Here is a 22994-nt window from a genome sequence, read left to right as displayed (position 1 = left end):
ATACATATATCCAATTTTAACGATACATGTAGATCCGCGCATGTTAAACAAAAAAAAAAAAACCAACAAAAAAACCAAACCAACAATCAAACAAATAAACAAATCCAAAACCAAATAATTATATAGTCGTTCGATTCAAAAGTTTTCAAACACTTTACAAATAGACTATAGACTTAAAGAGCTCCTTTCTTACCAAATATGAAAAATTTAGATGTTCAATTGATCATTTTATCTGTTTTTAAGAATTATTTTAAAGACAAAATCACGCAGTGATTAAATGGTTAGAGTGGGAATAAAGTTCAATAGAAATGGGAGTACATGTTTGTTAGAAGAGAAATAAAATAGTTTCGATCTAGTTATAAATTGCATGATTACACCTCAACCAGAGTCATAAATAACATTTATGTAATTTATGTCTCTGACCCCCCACCCCCACCCACCGGGACTACCCTTTTGAATCATAGCACATCACAAATCATGCATTCGCGTATATATACATTTGTAAATCGATGCATATATATATACAGAAAAAAAACCTCGCTAACAAGTAAAAAAATATATCCTACAGTTCGTGAATGAAATTAGTTTTTCATTAAACTATAAACTGATTAACTCGAGTTTTCTTATGTGCATATCCCCTTTTTATGCCCAGGGTCGGGGGATCGACATCAAAGATTATATATGTATCGAAATGTCTACACACGACCCAAATCATCGACCATGCATACACAAATACATAGTACTTATTTAAACTGCCAATCATTACGCGTTAACCGATTTATATTATACTTATATTCTTTTTAACTAACATCCTTGTTCGTCGCAGAATTTGTAAAATCGTGATTCTAAAATCTAAAAATAAAACATTGCATCGATTGTTATAATAAAGCGTATATGTATGCAACGCACGTGATATATTTGAAAACGGTTCGACATAGTATGTTACATGTGTATGAGTCAGGATAGAAACAATATATTGTGCGAAGAGAGGAATATGGGTAAGTTTAGATCGAACATTCCTGAATACTATCCAGTAAATAATAAAAACGTTTTATGTATAACCCCACAAAAGCACCATCACAATTAACATCAGGGATCCCGAGTCTATTCGAATTCGTGGCCACGGGTGGACTCAGGATTCTTGGCGTTATTGTGAGGATGCCCAAAAAAGTCACTGAGTATGTTCTTACTAAAAAAAATTACCACAATAACATTGATACTGATCTTGACTTTAGGGGGAAAAGTATAAAAGATGTTTTATTGTATGATTTAGTTTTTCGCATTCTGCATGCACATCTGAGACTTAATTATATTCACTTCAGTCTCGCTCTTACCGTGCTTACTGAATTTAATGCCCCACTCTAGCTATGTTTTATAAGCCACGGGCTGCAACTATTCATACATTGTATATATATATATACGCATCTTGTGAAAAATATGTTTTATCTGAAGTTATATTTATATATTTATGAGGTACATGTTACAGTATATACATGTTTGATATTTGTTCAAAGGTCAATTGTATATACACATATAATATATGCATATGCATGTTCATATGATTAGTTTATAAATCAGCTGTGGTCGTTCTACATGTATATTGATAGACACATATCGATCACCCAGCACCGCTCGTTTAGTTTTTATTTTATAACTTTCTTTTCATTTAAAAAAAATATATGCATTTTACTTTATAACACTGTCTTTTACTATTTAACAATTTTTAATTGTCAATGAGTCCATGACTAATTTAATTAGTTATTGACAATTAAAAATTGTAAATTAGTAAAAGACAAGACCATTATTTCAAAAACCGATATTTTACATGTACTTATATACAAGGCATATTCTGTTCCGAATTAACGGGAAAAAATTACCAGATTGTAAAATTATTTAAAAAAAATGTTAATTAATATAATTCATCAAAAGGGTCCAATCCTTTTGGTCAAGAGGCAACGTACAATGTATATGGTCACTGTATACATTGTCAACAATCATAGTAAAGTCACCATATATACATGTACGTTGGTATTAGAATTGTTTTGCGATGTCCTGCTATTTAAACTATATTCAAAAATTCTAGTTTTAAGCCAGATGATTGGCCTATTCCATAGATACATGTAATTAATTGTGGATATTCCAATCAATCAACGCTGATCAACCATCAAATCATAAGTACGCATTTTTAGTTAAGTATATGAGTGATTGGGTGTGGAAAAATTAGAACTGGAAATAAAGTTTTCCCTAACAAACACGTATATATAATCTTAATTTCCATGGTAATGATTTACAGTGCAATTAACTAGATAAATATTTGTTTGGGAAGGGGGGGGGGGTTATAATATCATTGCGTATCCTAGAGGAAAAAACATGTCTTTAGATGGTTTTGAATATCCGTAGCTCTTGAAATATGCACTATATGAATGTACGTATAGTACCGACGACATCCAGGATGCCGGATAATACATAAGAAAAAAAATGCTGATCTTGCAATATTTTTGGTAAATCAAAGATTTTCATGCATGCATTACTTTTCGGTTTTTTTTTTAACTCCAGAATGATCTTCATTAAATGCATATACGAGATTCCTCGACAGGCTTTGAAAAATACGTACAGTATAATATTTTTTTTTTAACTAAATGTCATAGAGTTACAGTTCTTGATTCAATATTTACAGAGGGCGCTAATCGATTGCGGAAGTAAAGTGCTACTTGCAGTTTCAATGCTGAAAATGTTATGATAATGAAATTACACATATTGAAGTTGGTGACATAAACTACGACGGATAATATTTGGGAATAAGATTGAAATTTCATTGGTATTGGTAAATTCAGTTTGCACCGACATTAGCGACTATGGTGAACAGTGAATCGATTTTAAGTTTTGATGAAGTAATATAAAAGAAGAGGAAGTAAATTTTAGACTTAATGTTCAAGGCCACGAGTCTGAAAAGATCGGCGTCCATTTCTTTGTGGCATTATGCTTTAGACATATGAGGTATTGCATAACAATTTTTTTAGAAAAATATTATGCTTGTGTAGAATACAAGAATTAATCGGCTCTATGTTATTCTTTTTCATCATTATATAAGGATCATCTTATACTGACAAAACTCTCAAGATAGTGCTAGTTTTTTTTATTGTAAAATGTTTGGCATAATTGAAGCAATGATATGTGTACTCATTTATATTGTTAATATCTGAATACATCTCATCAAGTCGATATAAACTATTTCACTACCAATGAATGTCTATGAATTGTCTAGATCAAACTCGATAAAATTTTATTCATTCCTTTAATAGTCAAACAAGAACCAAACAAAACCGAAGAGTAGTACTGACCATTCACAATCAAATTGCAGACTAAGTTAATATGAACATGATGAAGGCATTCATAGAAAATGGCAACCTATGTTCAGTCGAAAAACCAAATCATATCTAGCAAACATTGCGATTGATCAGGACTGTCAGTGCTATTTCAAATTTTGTGCTTGATAATGCAAATTTAAATATCAATTATTTAATTTAATTAATTAAATAGTGAAAAAATAAATTTATAAAAATAGAACAGGTCTGAGCAAGCAAATTGACATGCTGTTAGTGAAAATAAGTAGATGATAGATTTTCAATACACAACTCTATAATCCCGTATAAAGAAACTTGGTCATAAAATGTACTTGCCAATTATCTTTATAGAAAATAATGTGTGTCAAATGCTTATGCATTTTTTCAAGTACTAGACCTTGGACATACATGCAGTGGCTTGATCTTTTACTTTCAAAATTCTCTTATTTTTACTGAGAATGTTGGATGAAGATCGATCAGGATAATTTAAGTCACAACTAACAGAGACTCAGTATTTTAGTAATGAGGTCTTCACGCCATTGAACCTAGAGGAGTTGCTGTACACAGGGAAATGTTTGCCCTTGTTTTATTTTTGCCCTTTACGCCCTTGTTGTTAGCGGGCAAGTTTAAGACTGAAAGAATTAGAATTTCTCATATTATCTCTCTTTGATACAACTGTGTCTTGACAAATTCAAGACAGGGCAAAACCGTTTGCAAGTGTAGACGGGCATGTATACAGTAATTAACTTTTAATTTCAGTCTTACTTTTAAATTGGAAATATATAGCCTACATGTATAGCAAAGAATTGAGACTCGCGAGTCGCTTTTAATGGTTTTGAAGCCTGGTATCAGTCTGGTATCAGTCTAAATTGTTTTCGTTGCATTCGCGGATCTAGGGGGGGGGGGGTCAGGGGATCCAGACCCCCCCTCCCCTGCAAAATTCAAATTTCTTTAAAATTACCAAAAAATATGCCTCGGACCCCCCATGGCTAACTCGGATAACCGTCGGACACCCCCCCCCCCCCCCCCCCCCCACAATTTTTTTTTTTTTTCTGGATCCGCGCATGGGTTGTATAATGAATTCTTACAATTATATTATCCATCATTTGTTGAACTATACTGGTACTGTACCAGTTATCGGCTAAGACCAGTTATCGGCTAAACTGAGGGTTTGGGTCTATAGCATGCGAATATCCGAGATTTTTTAATTCAGTCATCTGTTTCTAATAAAGAAAAGTAAGTTTGCTTGAAAACTTTCTTCAATATGTTTTAAACATGAGCTTTAACGATCATTGTTTACCGCTGATTTACATCTGTGCACTTTCAGCTGTGGGGGAAGTGACGTAATAAGTTAAAAATAGAATATGACCTCTTTGTGATACGTAATTATATCCCCTCTTTGATTTGACATATAATATCAATACATATAACATTTATAAAGAAAAGGAATTCACTAAATTCCGAGAGATTCATTGCGCAGTTGAACGCCGGATTGTATAATTATGCATTGATTAGCATACGATTGTGTGTATTACCGTATGATGATAAAAGAATTATTTTATGAGTTTAATTTATGTGTTATAACCCCTACGACCTATAGGCTGACCCATCAAGGGACATAATTCAAGCAACACTTTGCAGAATATAAAATCAACATGTACAAGGATTTCACTATGTTATTATCACGAAGCCGATAACTGGTACAGTAAATCATAAAACCTAGGGAAATTTGGGGCTTGCTAAAAAGCACAGAAACAATATGTTTTGGGTTCTAAATGATGATTTAATCTAACCGATGGATAAATAAGGAGTTCACAATTTAAAGTATGAAAAGTTTTATTACAATATATCAAGAAATAAGGAAACACGAAAAGAAAACGTAAAATTATAGCCGATAACTGGTACAGTGCCAGTAATATTATTCAGTAAAGAAAGGAAAGATTTAAATTTTTTTCTCAGTTTTTAAATTTGAGTATTTTCCTGTATCTTTATATATACATATATACACATCTTCTGAAGTCAAGGGAAGATGATATATATAGAACTCTTCTTCTCAAGAGGAACAATACAGTCTTAAAATGGCCATGGCCATCACAAACATTAATTGATACTCTATATAGGGTTATTTTCACCCTGTGTTATTTATACCCGTTTTCACTTGAAAATGGTTTTTCTCTGTCTTGAATTCACCCAGTCAATTTGTGAATAAAGAAAGATAGTTTGAAACATAGGAATTCACCCATGCAGTCTTGAACATGTTGAATTTCATTCTAAATTATTTGCTGTATCACCCTTTTGTAAAAGTTCGACTGAGATCAACAGTGAGTTTTTTTTAGTTTTGATTCCCCAGAGCCAGTTCTAAGACAGTTCAGTCAATAATTAACACATCTTCCCAAGTCAAGAGTTTCTGATCCGCTCCGCTCTACATGAACCCTTGACCGAATAGGCAGAGTTTGACAGGGTTAGAAACCTCGCACGCTGGTTGGTGTTATACAAGTTTGCATTAACCAATAAGAAACATTGTTTCAAAAACGATGATAATTGTGCATTGATCAATGTTGAACAATTGTCAAATTAATTTGAGACGGGCTAGTAAGTATTTGACTTACTGCTATTGGTTTTTAGTGAATCCATCTTTTCTACAAATTTGATTTTGTTCATGGGAGCAGCCATATTGCTATATTGTTTCTGTTTATAACACATTCTCTGATTGGTCAGAAAAAGAAGTCACAAAAGTTAAAAAATGAGTACTAGATGGCTTAATCGTTAACCCGCATATTTCTTGTCTTTTCGGTCAAGGGTTTATGTAGAGCGGAGCGGATCAGAAACCCTTGACTTAGGAAGATGTCTATAACAGTACTATAAAGGGGATCAGGAATGTAATATTCTTATAAAAATACTATATTAATGTATAAGCTCAGGCTTGTACAGTGTAAAGCTTCATCATAAAATTGATTTAGATCTATAAGATTTATATAACATGTACCTAATGTAGATTTACTTCTTGTGTATAACATGTTTAGAGCTCTCTAATTGCACTGTAGTTTATTGCTTTCTCTTTTCAGTGCCATCTTTGCTTCACCATGAGCATGGATAATATCATCAAACAGGGGTACCTGAAAAAGGCACACCCGACCTCCCCTTCCTCGACTGGGGCCAGTTTTGCCACCAGTATCAAACAGGTACAACTCAAGGAGCATACACGGATCTAGAGGGGGGAGGGTTGAGGGGTTGGGTGGGGGGGGATCCAGATCACCCCCAGTAAAATTCAAATTTCTATAAATTACATTATTAAATTACCAAAAATCAAAAATATGCCTTGGACCCCCCCACCCCCCTGGCAAATTCAAATAACTGTCGACCCGAACCCCCCCCCCGGAAATATTTTCTGGATCTGCGCATGAGGAGTATAGTCAAAACATATTAATTATGCAGTTTAAGAAATACCAGCTTTATCTATTTATAAATTATGATCTTTAGAATGGAGTCTTTTTGGAGAAGGCTTATGATATAAATGCAATGCTTGTTGCCTAATCCAATTATGTTTATTGACATAATAAAACATGTTCAAATCAGATCAAATTAAAATCTAGCTTTGACCTATGGTATTCTTGAAATAGTAGAATTGTAATATGAAGTATATGTTTGATCTCTGAGCACATTTTTCTAAAAAGTTAAAACAAAAATAAGCTTTTGGATGCTAAAAATAACCAATCACCAGACATAATGTTTGTTCTATAAACACTTTGAATTTTAATAGTAAAATTGCTCTGTCATATTAAAATTATTCTCTGTAAATGTTGTAAATGTTTTCATGATCTAAGGAAGATGTGATTGGAATAATTATAAATACATGTAGTGACATGCATTTGTCATTGACTTCAAAGTACAGGAAACATTAACTATTTGGGTTTTATTTTTATTGAACAGGTGTTGGGTACATTTTGATCTATATGCAAAGGACAGCTATATTAAACTATTGATTGTGCTAGCCTTTAGCTATTTAAATTAACAGCTGTATTGTTTTTAAGAAATATTCATTTTTTTTAGAAGATAGGTGTTATACAAAGTCTATAGTTTATTCTCTCTCTCTCTCTCTCTCTCTTAAACAGTGTTCTTTGTCTCTCCTTTGCATTTGCAATATAGGTACTTTAGATTTACTTTACACAGTCTTAAAAATTCATCAGATTTGTGTATGTGTTTGCAGGGCTATAGGTATTAAATATTTGTTTGTCTCTGCATGGTCACTTGCAACAAGATTTTTCATTGGTCATTCGAGAAATTTTATAATTACATGTAAGATCCATCGGACCAATTCATATAATTAAAAAGAATATGCAGCCCAAAGAGCTTGTGCTATATTCAGAGTTTTATTTTTGGTGGGTGACATATTTTATTTTTTTTACAATGTGCGTGCGTCATGCAACAGGAAGGATACTGTATGGTTATCAGTTAATGTTTTAAGTGGCCGTGATTCATGTCTGTACATTTTTATGCATTTTATGCACAAGTACATTATGCAAATGTTGCCCAAGACTTGAATAATTACTGAAAGGCCCAGTAGCATTCAAGTTGTTCAAAACAATTAAAACTTTTTGCAGCACGTCATTTGTTTATTGGTTAGTAATTATATAAGTTTCTGCATATTTACAATAGAAGTCTTTTCTGAAATATTTGAAATTTATTTTAAGATTTGAATCAGGAAAATGTTGAAATATTTGGAAATCTTACGCCTTTCTATTCATACTCATGCTTACAATAATGATATGTTGCTCTTTTATCGAAGCACAAGCACACTTTGTATGAAAATTTGACAAGGAAATTGAGTTCAATAATATATTGTATTTTCGTGAATAAGCACATTTAATTTTACAATGAAGCACCATGCTGCAGTTATTTCTTAAGCGATTAGTTTACTAGCCCATGTTTTTTTTTCTCCTGATTATATGCTAGTTAACAGGAAGAATTAATGTATTAATGCACCTGCATGCATTATAATTATGGTGGGGTTTTTTTCTTCCTGAAAATGATAAAAATTGAAATTGTTTGTGTGTAAGGACGATGTGCAACACTATATGTACATGTATATATAATATACAAAAATATAAGACCCAAATTAGCACTTATGCTATTTTTGTACGGTCTCACTTCCTAGTTCAAGCTATATATCACAACAAAATTCATTGTAGCATTCAAACACAAAAATCTGAAAAAGGAACAGAGACCACTTCCCACACTCCAGAAAAACAAGAAAGAAAGCCAAAAAAAACTATACAAGCATGGGAAAATACAGAACCGTATTTTATACATATTCCAAATTCAAATTCAACCCCTTTCAATGAAAGAAATATTATGTATGGTTCAGCTATCATATGTGTGTTTATATATGAAATTATTTTCATACTATCTTGGGTTTCCTGGCCTATATAACTGCTGTTATATATACCGTGCGTGGGTTGAAATTTTCCTGTTAAGTATACTCCAGAGTTTTTAAAGAACTAAGATCTTTTAGTAGATATGTGCAAGCATGCATGTTTTTGTGTGTATTTTTTTGGCCGAAATAAGACGAGGAAGGAAACCAATAAAGGATATATTTGTAAAAAATTAAATGAAATGTAGATCTTTAATGTAAACTTCTCTGAGAAACTGCACGTAAACTGTTAAAATGCATGTGGCAAGCATGAATATTTGTTGTTCAACTGGTTTTTTTTTACTTCCTACACTATATTTTTATAGCAAGTACAACTCAGATATACCGGTAGTAAACTCCTATTGTTAAAAGACCTACAAATTTATTTGGCTATGTCTGTGCAGTAAAGCAAAATTGCAAACAATTATGTTTCTTCTAATTCCTATAGATATACTAAGATATCCTTAAAGAAAAAAAAAATGTATAATCTATTTTGGAAACCTAAGATTATCAGATACTTAATTGAAAGAATTTTCTGTGGAAAGAAATACTCGCAATAATAAAGTCAATGAGGCATTGTTAACTTGATCGAAATACTAAAACAATTCATTGTAAATTAAAGATGAAAATTTTGTTACACAAAATCAATACTGCCGATTCTTTATTTTAGGCAAGTTCATGTACTTTTTTTTGGAAGTCTGCTGCTTTGTATCAAATGGCAAGAATATGAAATCATGACAATGTAATTTTATAAGAACTGCCGTCCACTTCTCGGTTTTTGATATGTTCCAGGCGACGTTTTAAAAATCGGGGAGCGGATTGAGGTTCTAATTTTAACTATATCATTTTGCTATATCATAAAGTGAAAAACAGCCAGAAAATTAAACAAATATTTTAAAATCAAGGAGATGTTACAGAATCTGTAAATATTTAATTTGTATATATAATACATGTACCAGGGTACTATAGTTCTTTAGACCACAATACTTTACTGTCATGGAGTAATTAAAACTTCTCATATTCATGATTTCACTATATTTGTTTATGGACAAAGTGGGTTTTACTGTTCATACATTGTACCTTTAAAATAAATGATATATATATAATGAAAAAAACTTTTTTTCAGTTGTTTGAACCCCAAAGATGGTATGTGTTTGGAATGAAGATGGGGATTCCGTATCTGGAATACTACGACAAAGAGGAGAGCGCCTTTTCAGGGGAGCCAATCCATTCCTTCTGCATGGCCAACTGTAAACGCATCACTTACACCATGGGGAGACTTAACAAGGTGTGGACGTTCTGTATCTTCCTCGAGGACCGAATCCTGGAACTAACTGCTGATAACAGGTATTGGTTTCTATCCATCTCATGTTTATGAAATTCTGTAAACATATTTTATTTAGAATTAAGTTTATTTGGCATCTTTGCTAGCCAAGGGTTTTTGATCCTCTGCTTATTATAAATTGATGGAAAGTGGATCGAGCGAACCGAAACATCTTTACTAGCCAATGGTTTTTGGTTCACTCTGCTCCCCATAAATTTACGTTGAGTGGAGTGGATCAAAAACCCTTGGCTAGTGAAGATCGTTGATTGGTGGAAAATTGATTTCTCTGTAGGTTAGCATAGATTTCTAAATGCGACCTCTTTTTGACTTATGATCCCATATTATAACATGTATACATATATGTAAGGGAAGCAATGTACCAGGTACAGTGTATTGGATTTAGTGGATTAGCCAATTTACTTTAAAAAAATGATTAATTAACTGATCTTCAAAAAATGATGAATTAACAGAACACACAACCAAATTTTTAAGGTTTTTTGATGAAAAGGGACAGAATACCATGTACATGTACATGTAGTTATATCTAGATGTATATTTGTTTCAGAGACAGTATGCTTTCATGGTGCAGGATACTGGAAAGAACTCTACATGCCTTTGGAAACCTTGTATGTAATTTTAAAATTACTAAAAATATAGAACTGTATTAGATATGAGATGAAGGCAAGCTAGATAAGTACTTACTAAGTGGATGCCCCTTTCTCCACCCTTCCAAAAAATGAAGAATTTGCTACATGTGGTATTGGCTATATGCATTCTTATAAAACATTTTTTTTTTCAGAGAAAAACCAGCAGTGAACATGTTTACAGCGCCTACCCTATAAAACGGCCCCCCAGGAAAAGCCTCCCTGTAACCCCTCCAGACTCTCCGGAACCCCTGGGAGCCGAGGCACTGCCCCCTCTACCCTCAAGTAATCAGGGTGCTTCCTCCGGGAGCTCGGAGAAGGAGGACATCTTTGAGAGTCAGTCGAGTCTTATGGACACTCTACGCAATTCAGGTAATTTACAGAACGCTTCAGCTGGACTGAGAGAGTCTCTGATCTTTGCCAATCAGAACTCATCCACGTCGGATGAGGATGTGTGTAACTCTTTTCCGGAAGACGGAGTATGTAGGTCGATTCCGGATGACATGGGAACAGAGGGAGACATCGATAGCGACCCGGAGTATAGCGAAGCCGCCTGGATCATAGATGATCATCACCATTTGAAACAACCCCACAAAGGTTTATTTTGTGTTAGATTCTCTGAAGGCTCCCTTTTTTCTTTAGACTGGTGTAGAATTGCTCTGGTTTTGCCGTCTCGCTGACTAACTGTCTTTACTCCGGTTTATATGGGTATGTTGTATGTAGTGATGCTAGCATCTTCTGAAAAAACATTCTCTCTCAAGCCTGATCATTTCATTGAAGCAGATAATCATGCATCTCAGTGCTACATGTAATTAATATCATTAATGAAAGAACGCTGCAATTTATTTTCTGAAATTGAATGGAACAGCTAACACTAATTACTCTGCAATGATTGAAGTTGCTTTGACGATCACTGTAGAGCTCAAGCTGTTTGCATTTCACTATACTTACAAGTTATTTTTTTCCCATGGAAGCCATATTTTGTGGTAGACTATAATAATTCACATTTCTGGGATCGTCAACTGAATTAAAGAATTGCTGTTTGACACTTTCAGCTACAATGGAGCTACGTATAATTAACTTACTGTAATCCAACTTTTTATTCGTGTGTCAAAAATTTTCATGAGGTTCACAAGAGCCTCATCACCAAGAATTTTTCTTGCCTAAATCCAGTCCAGAAAAGTCTCTCTGGTACTTTATTTTCCAGAAATCTTGATTGCGAGAATTAGTCCCTGCAAATGAAAGTTGGTTTACAGTGGCTAATATATTCTGTCATCGAATAGTAACCATGATATGTTTTGCTTGTATTTAGAATATATTCTATCATCATAACTATGATAATTTTACAAACTTGAATTTTCATGCCTTATTATAATTATCACTGTCATTGAGAAAATTGAAAGAAACATTGTTCTGATATTATCAGCAATAATATCTGCAAAGATTCATTGTTCTGGACTTCTGGGTTTTTTTTTTATGTGTTGATTTAACGTTTACTTCATGCCTATTCTATTGTAAGGCATAATTAACTCCAGTTTGGAAAGAATGCATTCAAATTTCTAAATGTCTTTAACTTTCAGGAAAACCTAGACATATGCGATACCATGGCGACTCGGAGTCGAGTGCTAGTGAACCGGATACCACAGGTGATGAAGACTTCGTGGCAGAGGACTTTTTTGTAAGTAATAAAAAACTCGAGAAATCCCCAGCAGTACAGCGTCGATTCCGCGATGACCTTGGAATTCGAAGAAGTCCCACCCCACAACCAGTGCGCCCTGTTTCCATGATCAATTACCCTGCATCGTTCAACATCTACGAAAACTACAATCCCGACAAACCTTTGGATTTGGGGTTGAATTTATTGTCCATTCCACATCCGAGAAAGAACAGTAAAAAGGAAAGCCATAACCAGGAAAACCTCAAGAGATCGGATCAGTATAGTGTTGTCAGAAGGCCTCGGATGTGTAGCGGTGATCATCCGACAACCCCTACCAATCCAGATATGGACGACGATAACTATGATGTAGCGAAATTCCCATTGGATGAGGACCTATTACTTGAAAATAACCCGTATTTAGCCATGGCTGATTCTGATAAGAACAGAACTTTAACCAAAGAGCCCATTGACTTGAAAAGTCTTGATGATGGCTACCAAGCTATCAGATCTGATGCTAGCGATCCAAATTCGTTCGATTATGAGGATATGTCATGTGATACAAAAAAAACTAGAGTATCTTTGCCGTCAAGTAGTGATGAAAAGCGACTAAGTGGTAGAAGTGAGGCTAGTTCAACAAACAGGGACAGTGGTAGTGTGTTTGAAGGATCTCGAAATTCATCGTCCAAAGAGGAGAATTTATATGCCCCCTTTCCAGGAGGATTAGATTTCAGGAATTCCGATGCCAATATGGAAAGTGTCCCTAGTTTGCCCCCTCCAAGGCAGAACGGCAGCGAATCTCCGAAATGCTCTAGTCCCGAAAAACCGCCGAGGAACAAGAAAGATTCAAACGTTTTGTCCCCACCGCACTCAAACAGAAACTCCAGAGAATCCAGGACCCCCGAGGGCCCCAGCCCTATCCCCCCTCCACTGGAATCCATACCAGTAAGGAGAACTTTACAGGAGGTTTTGTCGCAGGAAAATATACCGTGCAGGGTACCGCCTAAGCCCGCTGGACATGCGAGAAGTCTTTCAGATCTACCCACAAGTAACCCCGAGGACCCTGATAAAGGCAACTTTTATTCCGTGCAACCTCTTCCCCCCAAACGAAAAAACATCCCCCCTCCAACAGATTACGCATTTGTGACCCCTAAACCTGAGGAGAGGGGGGATATTCCTCAACTTCCCCCTCCCCGGGGTCAGGTACCCCAGAGGATTGAGGGGAGAGGGGTAAATTCCCCACCCCAGCAGTCTTTTAAGTTCAAACCAGGTAAATCTGAACCAACAGCTGCTGCGGACTGCACCGATGACAGCGAAGAGTACGAAGATGCTACAGGTATGAATGGTCAGCCACCCAAACCCCCTCCCCGCCTGTCGATGAAGCCAAATCTGAACAAGTCCAAGAGCTACCACAATGCTGAAGAGAGAGCCCAGATTACGCAAGATGATCCCCCAGTACGACCAAAAAGTGAGTCATTAGTACAAAGCAATTATAAACATAATGTATGCAGGGTAAATTTTAACCCTGTGTACTGTACATCATGATATGTGATCAAATTTTATGATATAGGATAACCTTTAACCAACAACAGAAATCATTGGTTTAGAGTTTTGTTTGCTTTATTTATTTATTTTTTTGTGAAACAGTACAAAACACGAACTGACTGGTTTCATCAATATTCGTTGAATACCAATTTTCGTGGATTTCATTGTTAAGTTGATCCACGAAATTAAATGTTCATTGAAGTTCAATTTCAACTACGATTTTGTATTGATAGGATCATTGGCCACGAAATTACATATCCTTGAAACCGTGGTTTTCAGAAAATCCACGAAAATTGATACCCACGAAAATTAATGAGACCACAGTATATTTCATGCCCGTTAAAAAAAAAATGACCATTATTTAGTAAAAATTACAATTGCCATTTTATTGTGGAATGATTTTTATTTGTGAGGTCAATGTTCGTGGGTAGCCAAAATTTTTCTGGTTCATGGGGACGTAATTTCGTTGGTAGTGTAATCGGGATAATTTGTGTATAGGTTCGTGGGGTTGCAAATTCATGGGCAAGGCTTACCCACGAAAGCCACTGGTTGTGTCTTACCTCAAGTAAAGTTATTGACCCTCTGCAAGACACTTTGCTGAGTAATATGAATATTCATGCATAGCATGTATTACATAAACTCTTGTAGTGATAAAGGTCTGAGCATCTAATCTTCAACAAACACAGGTCATAAATGCACTTGTCAATTACTTAACTGAAATTTTTACTTTTTATTCATATATGTATATATAAAAGTATACATAAAAGTAAAATCTTTAGTTAGGTAATTGACAAGTGCATTGAGACCTGTGTTTGTTGAAGATAAGATGCTCAGGCCTTAACCACTACAGGAGGGCCAGGAACTTATTTCCCCTACATATTGTTACAGTACATGAATTTATATTCCAGTAAAGTAATTAACTCTGTATATCAAGATGCCTGTTTGTTGATGGTATGAAGATTTATTTATATATAAGGAAAACATATTAAATAATTGACACATGCATCGAGACACCTGTTTGTTGAAGGTTCTGTGGTCAGACAGCAGTCACTACAGGAGCGACAGCGGATCAGTCAGACAGTGGGGGTCATCAATGTGGTGCCCCTCAAACAGAGCCAGGTGGAGATCCTACAGCAGGAGCAGCGCCACCCCTCCATCAATGTCACCATCAATCGACCGACCGGAACAAAGATCGCGCTGGTTGACTGCTTTGAGAAAGTCTGGTTGGTACTTGAATTACATGTGTACAAGGTCATGATCATAGAAAAAAAGAGTGAATTAAATGTAAAAACTCGGGAACCTTTTAAGAATAAGGTGACATAAATTAACGTCAAGTAATGGTGATAACTTAATTTGTAATTTTATTTCCTCTCTTTGCACCCATGTAATTAATATTTTCATGATTATATTTTTTGATTGATGTTATTGTCTGAACATTATGTAGGCAAAAAATGGTGTCAATATTGTACGTCCAGTATTGCTTTTCTGTTTTTAAGTCTTGAATATTATTTCCTTAAAGGGTTGCTGGCTGGGATATGAAGACCTGTCCCCGGTTGAATGACAAAATACACATTGGAGACCAATTGCTAAAAATCAATGATAAAAGAGTTAAAAATAGTGCAGATGCTCAGAAAATGTACAAGAGTGCGGAGGATTCCGTGATATTGACGGTGCAGAGACTGCCGTATGCTCAGGTGATAGCAATACATCGACAGGAGACCAAACAGCCAATAGGAATTCAGAGGGATGGGGGAACTTCAAAGGTACTCAATTAAAATATGTACTTGTTTTACTGTACACCCATTAAAAAGGCTTTGCTCCGTGGGCACATTAAAGTGATACATCTGTTTTTCTATCCGTCCATCTGCCTTAATTTGTTCGGGGCATATTTTCTTTACCCTTGGCCTAGTTTGTTTTCTGTTAATCTTTCTGACAGTGTCAATTTGACTTGTCAGAATCATATTTTTTTTCCCTTTTTAGCCCAATTTGACTCATACTTAAGTTTACCCACAGTGCCTGGTGTGGAATAATCTTGAAAATTAGTTTCCTGTTCAAATGTCAAGGTCATAGGATATTTCCATGCAATATCCTTGTCCTGGCCCAAGCTTATTTATATTGAACTAAATTTCAAACTTAAGTCAGAAGTAAAAAATTTAGCAAAGTCCTCTATATTGCGTCTCCTCCTAATGTTTTTTTGAGATGGTCACCATGCATCTCAGTGATGTTTAAAATAGCTTTTAGTGATGTCATCTACTGTTTCTTTATCAATTTTATCCTTATCAATAATAAGTTTTACTTACTGTAAACCAATTTTTATTCGCGGTGACTTTATTTCGCGATTAACTGCCAATAAACTGGTTCGCGTTGACTAATGTTCGCCACCAAGCCTTATCCTGACCTGTATTGTTATCAAAACTATAGGATAAGGATTGGTTCGCTGTGAGAAATATTCGTGACGACAAGGCTATCGCTAACCGCGCAAAAATTTCTCGCACGCGAATAAAAGTTGGTTTACAGTATCTGAAATCCTTGGATGCCTCAAAGTTTAAACAATTTGAGATTTCAATGTTTGACTGTATATTTTCTATGTGCTCTATGTTATTAGATTGTGTACGTAGATCCTAATGGATTGGCAGCAAAGCACGGACTACAGCAGCGAGCGCGCTCAGTGCTGGTGGGCAGCGAGTTCTGTTACTGGTGTCTGACCGAGATCAACAGCAGACCCCTCGACCTGTCTTTCAAGGGGAATGAGGTCAGTTAATCAGAATGAGACAAGGTCATTGAGTTCAACTTATTACTTTTTTAAAATTTAAAAAAGCCCACAGATATATGAACTTACAGTAAGTCAAAAACAGCAGTTATATGTTCTATACATACATTATACAAACACATAGAGAGAGAGAAAGAGATTAAATAACAAATTATTATTATTATATGTTAATCTATATTTTTTTTTCAAGATATAAATATGTAGTATTTTGAACAATTTCTTAATATTATATAACATCTACTTTGAGTTGATAAACTTTTAAAACAATAAATTTGTCCTATAACATGTCACGATGTGCCACACTTGTACATTACTTTACATTATGCAATAATTTTAAATTATGGTTTTATTGTCAAGTGCACAAATAGACTGAATTATATTTAGTTCCTAATATGTAAGATTTTTTTGAAAGGTTCATTTAGCTTTTGCTTCAAACAATATTTTAGGAAAAAATTAATGAATTTTGACACAGTAATAGTATTAAATGTGAAATTCACTATGTATAAGAATAATAACCCTTATGCACAAATTCATAGTTTACACTTTCAATATAATCATGCATTTAATAAAGACATTTTTGAAAAATCAATTCAATTGGTACTGGTCTACTGGATGTATTTATCACCTCTCTGATGATTCAGTTAATGCAGATTGAGATTGTAATAGCGACTTTCATTAACTATTAATTATTTGATTGATTGCACGATATCAATATCGCTTTATTGTATTTTCATCATCTTGCAGACAATGCAGAAAAATGAATTGGTAAACTCAGAACATATGCTCTTTTAAAAAAAAAAGATTTTTCTGTTATCAAAAATCCTCATGTTTTAAAATGTTTCACCAACTTTAGAACTAGTTCTCATTCATTAGCCATTGAAACTGGTCACTATAACAATACTCCTGTTAATGAAAGGACATGTACTTTTTGTAAATCTGAAGTTATTAAATTAGTAGAAGATGGAATTCATTTTATATTCAATTGTACATTAAACAATACATTAAGGAGACCTTTAATAGAGTCCTTGAATACTGTATACAGGGTTATTTTCGCCCCGTGTTATTTTCGCCCCGTGTTATTTTCGCCCTGTGTTATTTTCGCCCTTCAATTCTTCCAAAAGGTTTCGTCCCGTCTTAAATTCGGCCAGACATGCTTGTGTATTAAAGAGATAAATTGGAACATTGGAATTCGCCCAGTCTTAAATTCGCCCGCCGTCAACGAAAGGGGCAAAAGGGGCGAAAATAAAACAGGGGCGAATATTTCCCTGTATACAGTACATGTAGTTCAATGTGTAAAAATTTTCAAAATCTAAGTAATAAAGACAAGTTTATCTGGCTAATGTCTATTGAATGTGATAATGTTATTGAAATTTTTGCAAACTCATTTATAGTTTTGTTTTCAATTGAGAAAAGCCTTGTGTTCAACTGAGACTGTAATAGACTCATCTTTTATTTAACTTGAAATATAAACTATCACTTTGAAACCCTCTCTCTTCTTGTATGTGTGAATGTATTTTATTATTATTATTCTTTATTTTTTTTTATTATTTTGGGGTTTTTAAAAAAAAAATTGTTATTACCTACATATGCCCAAAAGGGCCCAGAATATGGAAATAAAAGTATTTTATCTTATCATCATTGTAGATTGAACATTTGTTGAATGCTGTGGGTAAGGACATATCTATTGTTGTACAACCTGAAGACTTTATGAAAGAACTGAAGAAACAGTTGAAGAAGCTCAAAAACTACAAAGATCTGTTAATGAGGTATTAGGCCAGAGGAAATGCGGATTAAATCTTTGCATCACAATCAAATGTAGACATGGTTTATTTGACATTAATTTTACATATTGAATATGTAATACTAGTTTGTATTTAAAAGTTTATTCCTGCTGGACATGAAAGTGATACTTTATAAAATCCATGTATTCAAAATGAGGCCATGAAATTCAGACTAAAGCATTTGTGATTGTACATCCCAAAATTTATATAATAGGTAGAAGTAGCAAGGTATATTGCACATCGAATGAAACTTTATAGATATTAGAGAAAACTATCATGTATATGTATATTAGTATAGGTTTGCAATAAATTTAATGGAGTTGCACTCAAACGGTTGCACTAAGTTTAGTGCAAATGTTAATATACTTAAAAACAATTTGTGTGCGAGTACACAGGTCAAGTAAATCCAAACAAGTTTATGCATTCAGTATTTTTAAATAATTTTTATATTAATTTTTTGTTTGTTTGCTTCATCAATGCAATTGGTGCCAATTAAGTTTATGTTTGTTTTGAGTGTAGAAAAATGATTAGAAGGTAACTATGTACTGTAAAATCATAAGTATTTACTGGGGATTATGAAGTTTTGTGATTTCACTGTATATCTGTTTCAATTAGGGTAAAGAATCCTTATCCTTGATAAAGTGTCATCATACTTGAACAGTTAAACTTCAGGGTATGTGATAATATTAGACTTGGGTTTCTGTAATGGCATAATTTCAGTGCAAAATATGTACCAAGTTCTTGCCATAATTAAAGGACAGGGGTACATACACAAAATTTACCGGTATTTCCTATGCAAATTAGAGATAAAGTTTTTTCAAAACTCTAAGCAACCCAAGTGAGACTAATTTAAGACTTGTACATGTACCATAATTTATATGGTTCTACCCAATTTTCCAAAAATGTCAGTAATTATTTTTAGTTACTGAAGATTCCTTATATTACACGAGTACTTAATTCCGCGATTCAATGCTTTTCTATCAAATTGCTAGAACATAAAATTGTGAATGCGGAAATTTTATCATAGTTACATGTAGTTTATATATGCCCAAAAATTAAAAGCGAGATTTTAAAATTTGCGACACGGGCTTCTCGCGATTTTACACGGATATTAATTCCTTGGGTTTAATTACGAATTAACATTATATTACTTTTGTTCCTGTCTCAAAATGTGTTGAATTTAAGAACCTTTTTTCTGTGAATCAATTACAAATTAGTAATAATGATTTCCTAAAACTGTATTAGGGAGCCACAAATACCAATATTTATAACCCCCTTTCCCATATCACAAACATTTTAACCCATGAAAATGAATGATTTTACAGTATTAAGTAGAACTTGTCATGTGTTGTCATAGCATTTTTTAAAAAGGAATGTAGATCTACAAAAAAAACCCAAACTGTTGCCATAGTGATACTGATTTTTCACCTTACAAATACTTGCAGTTTTTGTTGCTATTGCATGGTGCTAGAATATTAGACCGTCATCCAGTGTGCTTTTTCCATGTTGTTACATATGATGCATATAAAGTGCTTGAGTTATTCCCGTACTGTAGGCAATCTATGGAACATCAAATCCACTTACCCGTTTTATGACATATTGCCCAATTTTTTTTTTCATGTGTAGAAAAAATATACTTTTTTATCCTTTAGAATAATAATAAATTATATGTATATGTGTGTATGTACAACGCAAGAAATCATATAATTATAAACAACTGCTGAGGCCTGAGTAATTACATTTTCTACATTTGTACTAGCTAACAAAGGTCTGCTAATCCTCACTGATAAATTTCAATATTTTGTTTCTACAAATTTGTACCATTTATTTAGTTGTTTTTTTTTTTATCTTAATACTTAATACATAGATTGAATGAAAAAGAAAAAAAATTATTATGGTGTGCAGGCAGTTATTTTAAATGAAGACTAGTATTTTTGCATACTATATGAGCTGTAATGGGCCGGAAAATGTAAAATATATGAAAACCAGAGATATGTGTAAATTTTAGAGTTTCATCAGTAAAATTTAAATGGATATTAGATTTTTAATGTGACTTGAATTGGATCATTCTGTTACATATATTTCTGTTAATTTTTTTTATTTTCATCATAAATGATGAGATATTTTTTTCGATCAATACATGTATAACTATTGTTTAAAGGGGAAAAAAAGAATTTTCTTACAAATTTTTTTTATAAACTAAATTAAGATACAAAATTTTGATATACACACACGATTTCAAATGCATGTACTTGTAAATTTATAATAATTACCTTGTTGTAACTATAGTTCTGTTAAAATTGTTTTGACGCAATTTTTTGAAGAGTCATTTACCAGAATTTTTGAATGCCATAAGATGTGTCTCCCTCAACATGATATAATTTATTTTATCATTAACTTTTTCAGCTTGCTTGGATTAAAAAAATTGTGCTTATTAATTGTTCACTGCAGATTCATTACATAAGAGAGATAACTTGTACATGTACTATTGAAGCAAAATGTTGTTTTTTATAACAATTCTTTGACTCAAAGTTGTCAGTAAAAAAAAAAAATTGTATTTTACATTAATACATTATTTTTTATATACTTCTAATTATAAACTTGTTAGAATTTCATTAATGAATAAAAAACCAAACCATGCATGAGAATATTTAAAAAAAATTAAAGAATAGCACTTTAACAATATTTAAGTTGTGCAAATATTTTTTATTCCAAAATAAAAGCTTCTTTTTTTCAAAATTAAATTTAATACAGTGTCTTTATTTCATATACTTAGTATATACATAGTAATGTAAAAAGATGTTCTGGGGATTGAATTTTTGGCATTCGATATGTAAAAAATTTCACCCCTCAGAAAATATTCAGACACAAAGTTTTTCAGCAATAGTTTATTAAATTTTTGTAATTGCCAATGATTCTTCATTACAAAATTTTATAAAATGAATTATTTATCAGTATTCTCATATTTGCATAATAATATCTAGATGTTTTAGTTGATGGTGCTTTGTAGCTGTGAAATGGACAGATGTCATAAATATATATGGCTTGTAGAATAAAGACTATTTGTGCTGGTCACATATTAGGTGGATGAATTTGTGTTTGCATATCTTGGATTTAGTTTGTTTTATTAGAAGAAAGCAGATTTAGATAGATATCATTTTGCAAAATCCTTGATGCTTTGAGATATATGATCACGAGTATATTTATTATTCAAATTGCATTATACAGATATCTGCATCACACAGCAAATTGATCATTTATTAGTGTGTAATTTTTTTTTTCATGTTTCATTTTATGATTAATGTAAAATTGCCAATGTTTTTTTTTTCTATTTGAGCATGACAATTAAAGTAAAAACTGACAATGTGAAGAGAAATGAAACTATATCAATGAATGACACAGATTTTCATCAATTTATTAGTCAGTTGAAAAGTATCTGCTTTGTATATTGCTTTCAAACTGCATAATTCATTAGAAATTTCATTTTTGTTTCACTAGGTTAATTCTTGGAATTTTATATTATGTTATAATTAAAACAACTTTTTTTTTTTAACACACGGTGCCATGGAGCTATACTTATTAAATATGTATATTGATCTGTCTCTAAGCTCTAGCTGGTGTAAAGAATAACAATGTTAAGTTAACGATTTAATATATCTATTTTACAATTTTGTTCTTATTTTCTTACATATTGATAGTGAATGTATTGTGCCTGCTATAAAGTTGATCTGATACTAATTGTATGTTTCAGGAGTGGTTCGAGATTGGGGGGTGGGGGATGGATGGGGTGGTTTCAGACCAATGTTTGAATATATTGAGAATATTAGAAACGCCCCCCCACCACCCCCATCCCCCATTTTGGAAAAAAGCTGGATCCGCGCATATGTTTGCTATTACTATTGTACTGCTGCATGGTAGACATATAAGTATTATAATGTCTATATATATATATATGAGCTAATACACACTGAGAATATACAATCGCAACTTCTGGGGCCTTTCCGGCAAGCTCGGAAAACACGTGTTTTTCCGAGCTTGCCGGAAAGGCTCGAGAAGCTGCGATTGTGAGAATATATAGTGAAGCTAGTAATTACATGTACTAACACAAATAAGTGCAATCCTGACCATTCCAAAGTTTAATAATGTTTGTGATGTTGTTGAGGCTTGAAATAAAGATGCGAAACAGAAAAATGTTAATATTGACTCATTGGTAGTTATCAGTGCATGGTTTTGAATGACAATGCTGGGTACATGATAGTAACTATGATCATACGGTAAGGGTGGTCTGTTTTTTCGGTTGACGAACAGCATAAAAAATCGTTTTCATACCATATATGTTTTACTCTATTAAACGCCAACATTAGTGTTGCTGCAATTTTATTAAAATTCTATCCTCAAAATATTGTTAGGCAGACACTTAGTAACAGTAGGAGGGGGCTCTTTTCGAAAAACAAAAACAAAAAACGTATATTATGTAATTTTTGTAAGGGACCGTCTCAAAATGTAGGAACAAATATATTAC

General features: G+C 33.3%; 1 protein-coding gene across 4 annotated transcripts; it reads left to right on the top strand.

Annotated features, from left to right (window-relative positions):
* The first annotated feature begins 866 nt into the window (after positions 1-866).
* Positions 867-21451, top strand: LOC128182585 (uncharacterized). Of its 4 annotated transcripts, none has more exons than XM_052851304.1 (11): positions 867-998; positions 6410-6526; positions 9881-10101; positions 10644-10704; positions 10878-11319; positions 12303-13844; positions 14949-15144; positions 15441-15684; positions 16527-16673; positions 17436-17456; positions 18336-21451. In XM_052851304.1, the coding sequence occupies exons 2-11, from the start codon at positions 6428-6430 to the stop codon at positions 18462-18464; spliced, it is 3102 nt and encodes a 1033-aa protein (XP_052707264.1). In that variant the 5' UTR covers positions 867-998; positions 6410-6427; the 3' UTR covers positions 18465-21451. The 4 variants fall into 4 exon arrangements, with proteins under 4 accessions (XP_052707264.1, XP_052707266.1, XP_052707263.1 ...); XM_052851306.1 differs by lacking the exon at positions 867-998 and adding an exon at positions 2688-2997 and having other exon boundaries at positions 10878-11094; XM_052851303.1 differs by lacking the exon at positions 867-998 and adding an exon at positions 2688-2997.
* Positions 21452-22994: the final 1543 nt, after the last annotated feature.

This window comes from Crassostrea angulata, chromosome 4 (assembly GCF_025612915.1).
Source record: "Crassostrea angulata isolate pt1a10 chromosome 4, ASM2561291v2, whole genome shotgun sequence".
In the NCBI taxonomy this organism is placed as follows: Eukaryota; Metazoa; Mollusca; class Bivalvia; order Ostreida; family Ostreidae; genus Magallana; species Magallana angulata.
Note: the sequence above shows the minus strand (reverse complement) of the source record. Positions and strands in the feature narration are given on the sequence as shown.